Source organism: Nipponia nippon, unplaced genomic scaffold (genome assembly GCF_047370975.1).
Source record: "Nipponia nippon isolate SJK-2023a ecotype South Korea unplaced genomic scaffold, ASM4737097v1 scaffold_34, whole genome shotgun sequence".
NCBI classification, from domain to species: domain Eukaryota; kingdom Metazoa; phylum Chordata; class Aves; order Pelecaniformes; family Threskiornithidae; genus Nipponia; species Nipponia nippon.
The window spans coordinates 5,455,868-5,470,170 of NW_028262352.1; the positions used below are offsets into that span (position 1 = coordinate 5,455,868).

The window sequence follows — 14,303 nt, forward strand, 5'->3', positions numbered from 1 at the left end:
AAGCTGGATTGTAAAACTAACTATGCTGCTGCACTGAAGATGGGTGAATATGTCAACTCCTACTCTTCTTACTAGAGAGAAAAAGCATGACTACATTGAGCAACAACTTTTTAAAAAAGAAATCACAAACAACAGCTCCATTCTCTCTCTGTTCAAATTCAAGGGAAAGATCCAAAGCAAAAGCTCCTATCTACTATAGGCTTGTGAGTTACAGGATCCCACTAACCATATTAATTTATATGTGGATGAGTGTGTGCATCATTCAATCTTAGTTATAAAGAGGCTAAAACTGAACATGACCAGTTTTAAATTGGTCTGATGCCAGAGCTGTATGAAACTGAGATGGGAGTTCAGGAGGAGGGGTCTAAAAAAAGAGGCATTTTCTCTCAGTCTTGAGAAGCCTTCACAAGAAGCTTTTACCAAAGGAATACTAGCAACAGAAGCACTGAAGAAAAGAATGATTACCTTGGGGTCACTGGAGGAGACTGTGTAGCATTTGAGCCCATATTAGGTTTGTTATAGATCACATTCATTTCCCAGGTCTGAGATCCGAGTACTGAGCCCAAAGGAAATTCCATATCAATTTCTACTTTGGAGAGTTTACTTTTACAGTGAAAGCTTTATTCCAGATTAGTTGAGTAATCCATAGGCCCTCACTTAATGGTAGGAGGTGACTTGATATTCTAGAGATCTCTTCTCATAACTTCAAATATAATTTCTTTAGCTCAACTAATCAGTTTTGAGTTTTTTATTTGATAAACCAATCACAGGGTTTAGACTTGTTTATTCTCAAAATATATGACAATTTTACTTCAAAGAAACCACCCCTAGGTCTGCCCACAATCACAGCCTGTGTCTGGGGGTACCAGCACCCTGGCCTCAGCTGTATAGGACAGCTGATGATGTGCATGAACAGCAGATGAAATGCACTCAACTTCATTAACTTGCACCCTCATTTTTTTTGACAACAGCATGCCTATCTTTATGCACAAATTGTTTCTTTTTTGAATTTTGTATTGAGAGAACAGTTACATTCTGGTATCAGACATCTGAAGTTCTGAAATCTGGGTTCACTTTTCTGTTCTTAAATTTATGAATGACTAACAAAAGACACTATCAGTATGAGTTTCTACTTACATATCATTGTTATATTGGCAACCCTTAGTCAGTAGTCCCATGAACAGTTTATTTTGGCATAAACCCCACACTGCTGCTGAAATAAATAATCCCACCTTCCCACTGCTTGTTCCCACCTGTACCTTCTCTCCTGAGCTGGCATCAATGTCCATGCAGCTGCATGGTGAACCGATACACTTTCTTTGCAAAGCTTTTTTTGGCTGGAACTAGAGGGTTTTCAGCAGTTACCACATTTGATGGCAAGGCTGGCTACACTAGCTGAAAGTGCTTATGGAATTAGAAATGCTATGCGTGTACATACTATGGCAACAAATGCTTTTGTTAGCCTTTTAATACAAGGTTAATACAATCATTAGCATCAGGTTGATCGAAGTGTATCATCTGCTCCTTATCAAAAAAGGGGTTATGACTAACCAGTTATCTGCAATACTTTAAGAGAATTGTGAATTTTTACAAGACTTGTAAGTGAAAATTCTTCAAAAGAGACTGTAAATTTCCTCATTGCAGAAAGCACATAAAACTGCCTGAAATTCAAGCCTGCAGATACCACACTTCATGTATTAAGCAGACATGGTATGCTTCAAACTTTCCAACTATTTTTACTTCTCACTGTTTAGATATATAGGCTTAAGAGGAAGTGACAAGACTATCCTTAGGATTATCTATAAATTCTGATCAGCCAGGAAAACCTGAATTTCAGTAGTGGTTTTACCCCTGAGTCTAAAATCAAAAGGCAAAGAGACTCATTGCAAGGGTGGGGAAAAAAGGGCCACTGCGGTCTGTCCTTCAGAGCAAACACCAGCCAGGAGCAAGTATGTCCAGGTCCTGCTGCTGCCTGGAAAAAGAGGTTGCAGTTCCCTGGTTGTGGGTATATAGTGAAAGCTGAAAAATAAAAATTTGAGGAGGCCAGGAGAAGTCCAGACTAAGGAAGGGAAGGCCAGAGGACTGCCTTGAGACTGGAATGGGCTGAGGAAAAACAATTGGGAGGTGCCCTGAATTTAAAAAAAAAAAAAAAGTAACACCATAATTCTACTCAAATATCATTTATACTAACAAATGTTTGGCTTTACCTGGCAGTTGGAAAAAAATTGCCCTAACTGCAGTTTGCCCTAATATCTTTACTAATTATACCACTACTTGATCTCCATGGTAGAGATATGTGGTAAGTCATCTGAGTTAAATCTGTGGAAAACATGTTAGTGCTTCTGCTCATGGAAGGATTATTCTTTTAATAAACAGATTTTTGTTTTTTTCTGTTAATTTTCATTTTAATTATTGAATAGCATTACTCCACTGTAAAAGTAGGAGCCTTTTAGGAGACTTTATGGCTTGTATCACACAAATTTCATGTTAACACATTTGGATTCAGTTTGTGAAATGGTCCATTTGAACCAATTTACTCCATTTGTGAACTGAAGTGCTAATGAAGAGAAACTCTTAAGTATACAGGAAGAAGATCCATGCTCTCACTGAATATCTATAAGCAAGAGAGAGTTGCAGAGGGAGCCACCACACGTGACCTCTGTAGTTACAACCTCTACATTTTTTTCAGAGTTGTAACTTCCCAGTACAAGGACTCTTGTGTGTTCAAAGCCTGCACTCTTTGTTCGTACATGCATGACTGCATCTGGATTGCTCATCTACATCACTGCTTTCTCCTGTGCCAACCTTGGTGTCATTATTTTGGTGTCTGGGTCTCCAGGTACTAAATATGAGAAAGATTTCAACTATTGAAACTTTCTTATTTAGAGTTATAAGCCATGTAGAAGTGATCATTATTTGGACATGAGCTGCAAATGCACAATACCACCTACAACTTGATGGGACTATTTCACTTAACTTTAGCTGTCTAAAAGTTAGGTGCCTAATTGAGTCACAGAAGATCCCTCTATAGTCAGTGAAGCTCCACAGTTGCCTCTAGACAGCAGATATCTTACCAAGGATAAATATCAAAGTTAGGCTGGTGTGAAAGACCTGAACCGCTTTCTGAAGATGCCTCTACCTCTTCATTAATTATAACTATAATTGTGAAGATATAACTATCATCTTCACATTTTTTTAATGTCTGCTCCAATGCTCAAGTTTGTTCTCATGCTATGAAACATGCTTCTGTCTATGTATCTGCGTTGCAGTAAGGACTGAGGATAGTCCTCAGCTCAACACCTTTTCTGACTTCTCCAACTCTGTGGCTTCCTGCTGGGAAAACATTTTCTTAGACTTTCCCCATTCCAGAGGACTACACTATACCATGATACCTCTAATCTTTAAATAATGGTATTTTGTTTCTCTGTCACCAGGAGAGTATTCACTAAGACCAAGATTAGCCCTGAGAGGCCAATTCTTCAGACCACCCCAACAGTCAACGAAGAAACAGGCTTTGGCCAGAGGCAGGCAAGAGAAGAAGTTAATTTGGTTCTTCTGATTCACCCTTTGGAAAAGCCTATGGGTTTCCACTGCTGAGAGTCTAGGGAGATTTGTCTCACTAGGCTAAGACAGCTTTTGTGAATACCCTCTGAAGCGTTTTGGAAGTTCCCGTCAAGTTTCTTTCCTTTAAAATGCTATCCAGTTGATTTCGAAGAAAAACACCCTTCTCATCACTTCATGTTGAGTGCAGTCATCTCTGTCAAACAACCCTGCAGTCTGCTTGGTGTAACCTTCCCTATTTAAATAATATATTGCTACAACCTCCCCATAGCATGCAGTTTGTTGGCCCCTGAAAACAGTGCCTTTGCAGTTTTGATTGCCTGGCACTTTGGGAGCTGGGAGAGGAAACGCAATTGCTCTTGTACTGTATTTACGTTGGTGAACATTCTACGAGTTCAGCAGGGAAAGGAAGTCTTGATCCTGAATCCTCAGTCTAACCCAGAGTAGAGCAAGAGTAATTGCTCTTTGCTTCTTTTAAAGATTGTATAACTTCTACAAATGGAATGGGTGTTGTCTGCTTATTTCTGTGGATTTAATAAAAATGAGGCTAAAAACTCAGGATTTTTGTTCTCCTTTCAAAGCTAAGGAATAATAAACTTTACTGATTTTAATGAGGTCTCACATTCCATTATGCAGCCAGGTTAAAAAAAAGGTTTTAATTTTTTTTTCTTTAAAACACTTAACACCCCCAGATCTCTATGTGATTAAAAGATTTCTGTTGAATATAGAGTGCTGGGAAAGTCAAAATATTGCTGCCCTAAGAACTGAAAAAGAATAAAACAAAATTTGGGAACATTTAACAGTTCAATCTTTACTCTAGCTCTGTAAGTATAAAGATGGAGTGACCACTGATTGACATGTTCATTTCACAGATTACACATTGGTCTGAGAATAAGATGTCAGCTGGTGCCCTCATGTGGATGTGTGTGCTGTTATATATAAAAGAAAATGAAACTTTTAGTCAAAACAAAGCCATAGGAACTTTAGCATCTTGGTTTTGCATACAGAATTTGGATACTTTATTTAAGACAGGCTTTCATTATTTGTTTGCAGTGTGGGCAATCCCATATTACTTAGATGTAAGCAGAATTTCCTAGTTAGATGCCAGGATATAGCATGGCTTTTAATGTAAATTTGAAGTACAAAACTCAACTCATTCTTAACTGCACAGCCACAATCTATCTATCTATCTATCTCATCTCCCTCACAAAAAACTATTGATTCGTATTAAAAAGTAAAAGTTATCAAGTGACTGGCTTTCAGAACTAATCACACAACTTTTTTCCAGGGTTTGGAAAAGTTTCAACAGAATATAATCTTTCTTGAAAAAATGCATTTCTTATTTACAGAGAAAGCATTCCAGTTGTCAACCAGCACAGAGAAGAGCTGAATATGCACAGTGCATATAGGCTGATGGAAATAATTCCCGTTTGATCAACCTCAATGGAAGACATTATCAGTCAGGATCTAGCCATGTTTTTCTGGAAATGTGCGAAACAGACAAGTGAAAAGCATACAACACTTCCAATAAGAATACTGATTCAGTTTTATATATTGACTGTATGATGATGATCATCTGCAGACTGTCAGCAAGGCTCCTATGTAGATGACAAGGAGGTAGGTATGGGAACATGGCATGTTGCAAGCTGCAGCCAACCCCCCGACTAGGGTCAATGCAGATTTACCCCTAGTGTCTAATTGCCTGCAATAGGATTCATCTGTGAAGAACATCTTGTGCCACTGTCTCTTTGGAGTGCTTATAAAAGCATATTCACTTTTGACCCTATTACTCAAAACCACTAAACTTTAGATGTAGAATTAATCAGGATGTTTAAATACAAGCCCAGTATTCTACAGAATCAACTATATAACCTTTACATCCAAAACATAAAGAAAAGATTGAAGGCAAAAAACCTAGAATATTTTCACTGATATTGAAAGAATTAACCATGCAATACAACCAGAATTTAAAACTAAGCCAGATTGCCATTTGCAAGATATCCTATCATGATTGTGCTGTGCGCGCTTCCAGAAGTAGGTAAAGATAGTGATCTGAAACACTGTAAAAACTTCAGCAAAACTTCAATTTTCAAGCTGAGCAAAGCAGCTACAATGATTATAAAGAATTGATAGGTAGAGTAGCTGCAATGTGTAATCTGATATGACAAGTTTCTACCTCAATTCAAATTCTGAACTGGTGGGTAAAGAGGTTGGTTTTATTTTCATCAGCCACCCACAGATCAGATTTAACTCCTGTGGAATTCCACTGGCTTCTTCAAATCCATATTGTGAAATGTTTCTTACCTTGTGCAATGTTTTCAAATTTCACATTATGATAATTAGAGGCCTAACAATTTAATCTGGGAATATAAACTAACACTGTATTATTTATCTGCAGGCGTTCCGTATCTCCCTGTGCTAGGTGCTTTACAAAAGAAGGACAGAAGAGCATACAAGCCAAGCGAAATACTAGAGACGAGAGAAATTGTATCTTTTTAAACATAATACCAGAGACATGACTTGTAGATTTGACAGCATTCAAAATTCTTTGCCCTTACAACTACTTTGTTAAAAGAATTTGAGGTCTTTGCAGGAAGTAATGCATTTTTGACATTACAATTTTTTTCCATAATGACAGATAACACATTTGATATTTTAAGTATTTAGATTATTCAGATCAAATATTAGCCAGGTAGTTCAGTACCAGGCACTTTGAAATATGAGGCTCTTTGGGATAAAGCTTGTGCTTTGCCTTGGTATCAAAGATTGCAGAAACAGTTTTTACCTTAGCATCATCACTGAATGCCCTAATGCCCTTTCCCATCATTCTTCAGAGCATGTGTTATACTGCTTAATGATCATCTAAAACTCCATAGCTAGCTTTATTTGGATGATGCTGTGTGCATGCTGGTTTAATATAATCTTTAGCTATCCTTTGGGGCAAAGGACAGTATGAAAATGAAAGAGGTCATCTCTTTAGGAATACTGTAGCCATCAACAGAAAAGGAAAATACTTTATAAAAAAAATGAAAATGTATGGGTTTTTTAAATCTCATTTAAGAAGTTACATATTTCACTTACTGCTGCTGCTCAATGAAAATAAAAAGAAATTCTTGTAGAAAAGACTTGCCTGTAAATAAGACAGTTGAACAGAAAGAGTTGTGTGTCTATGAATTATAGTTCCAGACTGCTTATACTCTGCCTTAAAGCTGTGTATTCTTTCTCTGTAATTGTGCAATGCATTTATATTGGAAGGCCCTCTTAAAACTGGATGATCTATTGGTTTAGGGACCTAAAAATTAATCCCAGATGTGATCATGCTCTTCTAGCCCTTCAATAAGTAACTACTGCACCATCTGTTTTGTAAGAACAAAAGAGTGCCAAGGGGAACATTAAAGACATTGGTCAAACAGCCACATATACCTCACACACAGGAATCCTAGAGGTCATAGTGCCTCAGACAGATTCATATTTTCACTTTTTTCTCCCCATTCTTCCACCATGGAAACTCAAGGAACAGCGCTCTCCTCCCAAAACAGGAAGGAAATGTTTTCCAGATTATTACCAGCATTGACATGCATGAGGCCAAATTCAAACCTGAATTCAGTGGAATGACTGGAATTCATGGTGACATATCTCTTATACCTGACCCACTTTTGGATCCTTGTAGGTTATTCCAAACAGCTTTGTTTTCTTTTAAATGAACTCAGTAGCAGGAGGTTAATGCTAAACTGACTTTAGATCTGGCTGGTCACCCAAGACAAATGAAGGGTGCAACAGGTAATGAAGGGTTATTCCAGATCATGATAATTTTTATTTTTCCTGGTTATTTCAGGAAGCTCGAAGTAAAGGAATTGTGTCCATTCTTCTAAATACAGTGTTATGCATCAATATCTACATCTCTGGTGTATAACACAGATGCACTCAGGTCTGACACCAACATAACTAAATTCATCACAACAATAAAACTGGAGTAAAAGAAGTTCTCTGAAGACTTCCTAAATATATATCTGAATTTCAGAGCAGTAGCTCATGATTTATACCAAACAGTCTAGAGAAAAGGTCTAAAATGAAAACAGAAAGAAACAGAAAATCTACTAGAGGTTAGACAATCATAATCTTGTGCAGTCCTAGAGAGTCACTTTTGCTGCAGTGACATTAAATAAATCATTGGTAAAAAGAAATAAAGATTAATAATATGTCTCCAGTTCATTCCTCTTTGGTTTTCCATGCATGCAGTCATGTTTTGTACCAATTCTTGTAATAAGTTATTACAAAAATAGCTTAGGACTATCAGACTAGTGTACCTACTTAAGTTTCATTGACTTTGCTGTGGTTCTCTCCATTCAAAAGCACACTGCAGAATCAGTGCCTTAGACTGTAAGCTTAGTGCCTTGGTAAACTCAAGCTAGATCTTCAAGTTCAAAGTATGCTGCTGGCAAGTAAGAAATAAATAGGAATAACAGCTCCTCACCATTTGCCTTTCCTTGATATTATTAGAATTGAATTTCTCTTAAGCCACGTTCTATTTTGGTGGTATAAGGGAATTCTGTACAGTAAGATTTGCACTTTTTCAGTATTAAACACTATTAAAACAAAGAAAGGTTGGAAAGCGGAATAGGAAATGTCTGCTTTGGAGGGCTTCATCACAGCTTTTAAAATTAAAGACCTCCAAAAGAAATATCATCTAAGAGGTTAATATACATATGGGTGTGGGAAGATGCGTACACATTTGTTAACTAAAGCAAAGGCCATAGCTTAGGACAATATTTAATTCAAAATATTAGACTCAATAAATAACACTTAGAACTAGACATTATATGTTGCAGCTACTCACAATTACACTCCAAACCAAAAGCTTCAAGAAGAAAATGGTGCCCGAAAGAAGGATCCAAACCAGAAAATATGTTAAGGGAAAATAATGTGGAGCTAGCCTATAGGAATCATAGAGAAGAGATGGTTTTGAAATCCCAGTCTCTACAGAGCTAACATACCTTCTCCAGAGCTGAAGGAACATCTCTCCTCTCATTTCATTTTACATAGGTACCTGTGCTTTCCCCAAAATCCACAAAACAAGCCAAACAATAAAATAGCAATCTGAAGAAAACTCATTCTTGCAAACCAAGAAGCATAGTAGTCACAGCTCTGTTTCTGAGGCTGGTGTTCCTGGGAGAAAAGACCTCCAGAATTAAGAAGTATTTAGGGAGAATTTTTGTTTTGGACATTCATATTACACCTCAGCTTAATTCCTGCTTTGGTTTCTTAAGAACTTTTAATCTCTTTTTATCAGTTCTAGAACACAATTAATTGATTATGAGAGTCACAAATCCTACTCTATTCCTGTTCCTTCTAGGCCCAAATTCTGCCTTTAACTAAGTCACACAACACAGGGCTGAAGACTGACCCATCCTTTGAAAAATACTCAAGAACTGGCTTAGGTGAGTCATTAGTTGGAGCTCAAATAAAGAAAATCTAGAAACTTGCTGGCAGTAACTCTTCTCTCCTTATTCCATAGTGGACCTAACTCTAAATTCAACCCTAAATCTAGGGATAAATCTTTGAGAGCTCACTGTTTTCTAGGCTGAGAGGCTAATTTGCTCCAGCTAAGCCCAGCACTCACCCACTTGACTCTAAGGACAGATATCTGTGGCACATCTTTTGCACTGGAAAAATGTGCCAACCACTTGCTAGCTACTGGCTGGGTCATACACACCTTGTCAAAGTAATCTATTTCATTTAAGATATATAGATCCAAAATTACACAGCCCAGAGAAAAAAAACCCCACAATCATTTTATTCATTTGACACATGCTGTCTTGAGGAGAGTTCAATTTGTAACAGTAGTTAATCATTCACAAACGAAAGAATACAGTTTTTAAAAATAACTTGTTCCTCGCAGCAGAGGATTAAGACACGGTGTACTGGATAACTGGTACAAAATACATGCTCCATGGAAGTAATCGTATTTCTATTGCACGTTTTCTGAAAAACTTTATCACTTTAACTTTCATTGCACAGTAGAAAACTGTGCCGTTGCCCCTGTCTTTGTATCTCAGAGGCAAGAATTATTACATAGAAAGGTCTGGTTCCCTTCTCAACTTTGAAATGACTGGGTAGCAGTTCTTTTGAGGGCATTTTTTTTTTTGCTGACAGTGTTGCATCTAGCTAGGATGGATGTTTTCCACCTGACTACCTGCCAGAATCACAAGTGCTCATTTACATACTGCAAACTCCATGTTGCTGATAACGATTCCAGAGTTCTCTCTGGTTAGCGTGACAGGAGAAGCTACTGTTTTGCTGTTGTGAGGTTACAAGTGTTGCCTGGTAAACAGCACAGAAATAACCTTGGTCATCCACAATGTGGTTTCAGGGCACAGTTGTATCCTGCGGAACAATTGCTGCAGGTGTCTCTGCAGCACCTGTCACATACCTCACACCGCTTTCCTCTTCTCCCCAGTGCCAAACTGCATGAAGTTAACTAGCATTCTTCCATGGTGCTATTTTTCCATGCAGGCAATTGCTGAAGGCGTACAGTTGTCCACGGGAAGACAGGTTACGTCATGCCACAGCAATCTCTGCACTAAAACGGAACCTACCCCAGAAATCCTGTATCAGCATTTTGATGGATCTTTGGCTTTTACATTTTATGCATACCTAATATGTGTATATGTGGTGGATGTATAGTGTGTGCAAGGCAGTAGACACGTAACATCTGCAATCATTTGCAATCCCCATCCATTGCGTGGACTGAGCCTATTTGAAAATCTACCTTTTAATTTGTTCCCAAAATTACAGGCTGTGTTTGGGGGGCAAAGCCACGGTCTCCTACTCCATGCTCCCTTGCTCCCCTACTACCTCCGAGGGACGTCTCACGCCTCCATTATCCACCCGTGCTTAAAACCTGGTTTCACAGCGGGGGAAGGGCCCTGGAGCGGAGCTACGCCACACCGTTAGGTCCGGCCCAGTCAGGCCTGACAGCCCCGGAGCGGGGCTGTGCCACGCTTCCGGCCCAGGCCGCAGGGGGCGGCCCGGGCCCGACGCTTCTCGTCCGGGCGCAGGCGCTGCCAGGAGCTCGCGGTGGAGGACAGCCCGCCCGGGGACCGCGGCTCCATGCGCTGCCAGGTAGGTGCCGCTGTTCCCGGTTCGGTGGCGTCTGTGGGGAGCGGCCTCCGGTTAGAGGCGAGGCGGGTCTCGGGGTGGCGGGGCTCCCTCAGTCCCTCTCCTCGGCGGGGTGCTGGCGGTCGGCGGGCACGGCCTGGACGGCTGGAGTGGGGCACGGATCCGCACTGGCTTACAGCCCCCTCCCCCGGCTCTCATCCTGACAACCAGAGCATGAGGAACGTGACAGAGCTTGTAGGCATAAAAAAAAGCCAGGGAAAGCTTTTCTTCACGCTGTTTTGGTTTCGTTTGTTTTGTTATTTTCGAGAAGTTAATGTGCAATAGCGGGTTTTCTTCAGCAGGCCCCTGCTCCCCTGAACGGTGTTTGTTCCTCGAGCAGGTCACCGTGCAGTATTTCACCAGGAGCACGGAGCTGGCAGGGCTGTGCTCTGAGACCCTCTTGGTGCCACAGCAGATCACCTCTCTGCAGCTCTGGGAGAAGATTGTTAAGATTCATCCAAGGTATTTGGGAAAGTTACTGCTGAGGTGCACAAAGTTTAACATGGCTTTTTTTTTTTTGTAAAGAAATAAAAATTCAGTGTTTATAGTTGAGCTGGAACATGTATTGGTACTTTGGTACCATAAAAACAGTGAATTTACCTTGTTCTTGTAACCTGCAGTGAGCATTTTGTGTTTTGGCCAATTGCAAATACTATAGCTTTATGTATATGCTAGGAAAGACTAGGTCCAATAAATGTACCCAAAAGTTGGGTATGAGGGGTAATTTAAGATATGTGGCCCATTGTCTAGGAGGGCCACAGTGTGGTAACTCCGCTGCATGTGAAAACAGAACACCTGAGCTGTGTTAGTACCTGTGGAGAACACAAGATGTGTCAAGAAGGGATCTAGCATAGCCAGGGCAATAAATAAGAAATTCATGATAACATGCAGGTGTTTCTGATCACTATACTGTTAACCATTAACTAACTAGGCTGTTAGCCGTTAGTCTGAGCTTATGGCACCCTCTGGAAGGCAGGTCAAGAAGGGAACAGAAGCCCTGCTATGGGTTCCAGCTACTCAACCCTTACACAGGAAATAGGCTTAGCCACTTTCAACCTCCTCTGCTTTGAAAAAAAAAAAAAAAAAAAGCATTGTTGGTTGTGTTTTATAGGGTCTGGTCCTGAGAGCGTGCTAGGTGTGCGCTTTAAGGACCCCTGCAGCACTGGTGCTCTTTGGGGGTGTCAGCAGAAGGTCCCCCTCAGGTGAGGGAATGTGCTCAGTGTTGTCAAGAATGAGTCTGATTAACAAAGGTCAAACACTGTTTGGGAAAAAAAAAAAAAAAGGCATAACAGAGATTGAGGTCTTCAGGATTTAGTGCTGCACTGGAGTGCTGCACTGGACTTTAGCACCAAAGTCTTCCTTTAGGTACCACCATTCTTTATTAGACCTACTCTCAAAGGCTATGAAAAAAACCCAACTATTTAGCAATGGCAGCTGTTTCCAAATGAGAAGCTCTAACCAAATGTTAGACCAGGGGCCTTTTCCTCACACAGAATGAGACCAAGTGTGTTTTGGGGGAGGAGGCAGTAAGGAATGACTATATTTTACTTTGCAGCCTATTATTCAGAGTCAGAAGCAGCAGCACCTTTGGTTACTTTGCCATAGTTTCTCAACTTTGTCCTTTTATGGATGATGACTTGGAGGTGCTGGAGTGTGTCCAGAGGAGGGCAATGAAGTTGGTGAAGGGTCTGGAGCACAAGTCTTGTGAGGAGCGGCTGAGGGAGCTGGGGTTGTTTAGTCTGGAGAAGAGGAGGCTGAGGGGAGACCTCTACAACTGCCTGAAAGGAGGTTGTAGCGAGGTGGGGGTCAGTCTCTTCTCCCTAGTAACTAGTGATAGGACGAGAGGGAACGGCCTCAAGCTGCGCCAGGGGAAGTTTAGGTTGGATATTAGGAAAAACTTCTTCACCCAAAGGGCTGTCAGGCATTGGAACAGGCTTCCCAGGGCAGTGGTTGAGTCTCCATCCCTGGAGGTATTTAAAGAATGGATAGACGTGGTGCTCGAGGACATGGTTTAGTGGTGGACTTGGCAGTGCTGGGTTAACGGTTGGACTCAATGATCTTAAGGGTCTTTTCCAACCTTAATGATTCTATGATATTGTATGTGCAGTTACTTCACAGCAACTCCCTTGGAAAATGCTTCTGTTCCTAGCTTTTCTGGAAAAACTCAACATAATTGTAGGGCACTGACCGCAGATTTCCATTCACATTGCTAATGGATATTCAAACTGCAGCTTGAGCATACTTGACAATGCTCTTCTGTTCCACCCATTTTCCCCAATGAATTAACTTGCAAGTGACATTAATTAGAAACCATCCTTCTAATGGGCGCTTCAGTTCCATAGTTGCGCTCATTTCCTCAGTCACTTGCTTTACTTTCATACAGTCCCTCCCTTCAGTCTGCCCTCTGAGTCTGTGCTACTGTGTTTTGCTCAGCCTGTGCCTTGCCTGCTTTTGTCTATCTGGCTGGTAGGAAATAAAATGATTTTTACTTGTACCCTTTTGGTGCGCTTGCTTATTTCTAGGCAATACAGCTCTCCACTGTCTGTGCTAGATTTTGTAGTCTCAAACAATAACAGTTATCATGCCTGCATCTTCTAAAGTAAAATGTTGGCATTCTTTTTCTGCTGTCTTACTGGTGTTGCCCTCATACTCACTGTGTGATTGCACTTAGTCGTGAAAGCGACTCCCTGCCTTGTGGTATCCAGAGCTGTGGACTCTCACAACAACATCTCACAGATGTGAAGACCAAAACAATATATAGAAGGTCTGCCAGAAAACCATATCTGCTCTCTTAGCTCTGTTGCCACTCCTTATCAATAGCAAATTTCAGACCTATTAAGTACAAAAGACCCAAAGCCTCAAACTGTGAGGTTATACAACAAGAGCAACTCTTTGACCACCAAATCTTCATGAGATCTCACAAACAGCATCCCACAACACTTCTTGCTGTGTAAGAAAATTGCTGTCCAGCCCAGCCAGACTGAATCAGGGGAACATTTCCTTCTAATCTCAAATTGGATAGTTGGTATCCTCTTGAGTTACTTACTACTTTGTTAGAAGCTTTTAAAGTGGGTATACATTGGTTGGTTCTGATGTAGTTTATAAAGGCCTATGACAAATCCAATTCCTGACTTCTGAAAATTATACTGAGTTGGTTTCTCCTTAGCTGCAACAAGAAAATCAAAGAGTGGGAGGTGGATGTTTGTCATAATTTTGAAAGTATATTGGAAGCAGAGTTGAGTAAGTCTCAGTGGTATTTACCTCAGCTGCCCTAGACTGTGCACCAGTTTGTTGTTTAATGAAATCTCATGGTTAGATGCAAACACTCTATTTAGAAACCTTTGTGCTCCTGCCAATCCTCCTTGTTGTCATCCAGGATCAAGTGTTTTTTGCTGTTCAGCAGGACTATGTGCTTCTTGGAGATCAACTCCTGGTCCTGCAGCCTGGAGACAAGGTTGCTATCATCCCACCAATTAGTGGAGGCTGAATCTGTCCAAGCTCTGTTAAGGAGGTATCACTTCTTGCTTAGTTTCCTATGAAGTGCCATCCTGTGCTAAAATATCTCGTGGATTCTGTATAATCTT

General features: G+C 40.4%; 1 protein-coding gene across 1 annotated transcript; it reads left to right on the forward strand.

Moving 5' to 3' along the window:
- Positions 1-10,553: 10,553 nt before the first annotated feature.
- LOC148054129 (molybdopterin synthase sulfur carrier subunit-like) lies at positions 10,554-14,206 on the forward strand. The gene is made up of 3 exons (XM_087770909.1): positions 10,554-10,683; positions 11,060-11,182; positions 14,081-14,206. The coding sequence occupies exons 1-3, from the start codon at positions 10,672-10,674 to the stop codon at positions 14,204-14,206; spliced, it is 261 nt and encodes an 86-aa protein (XP_087627035.1). The 5' UTR covers positions 10,554-10,671.
- The last annotated feature ends 97 nt before the right edge of the window (positions 14,207-14,303 follow it).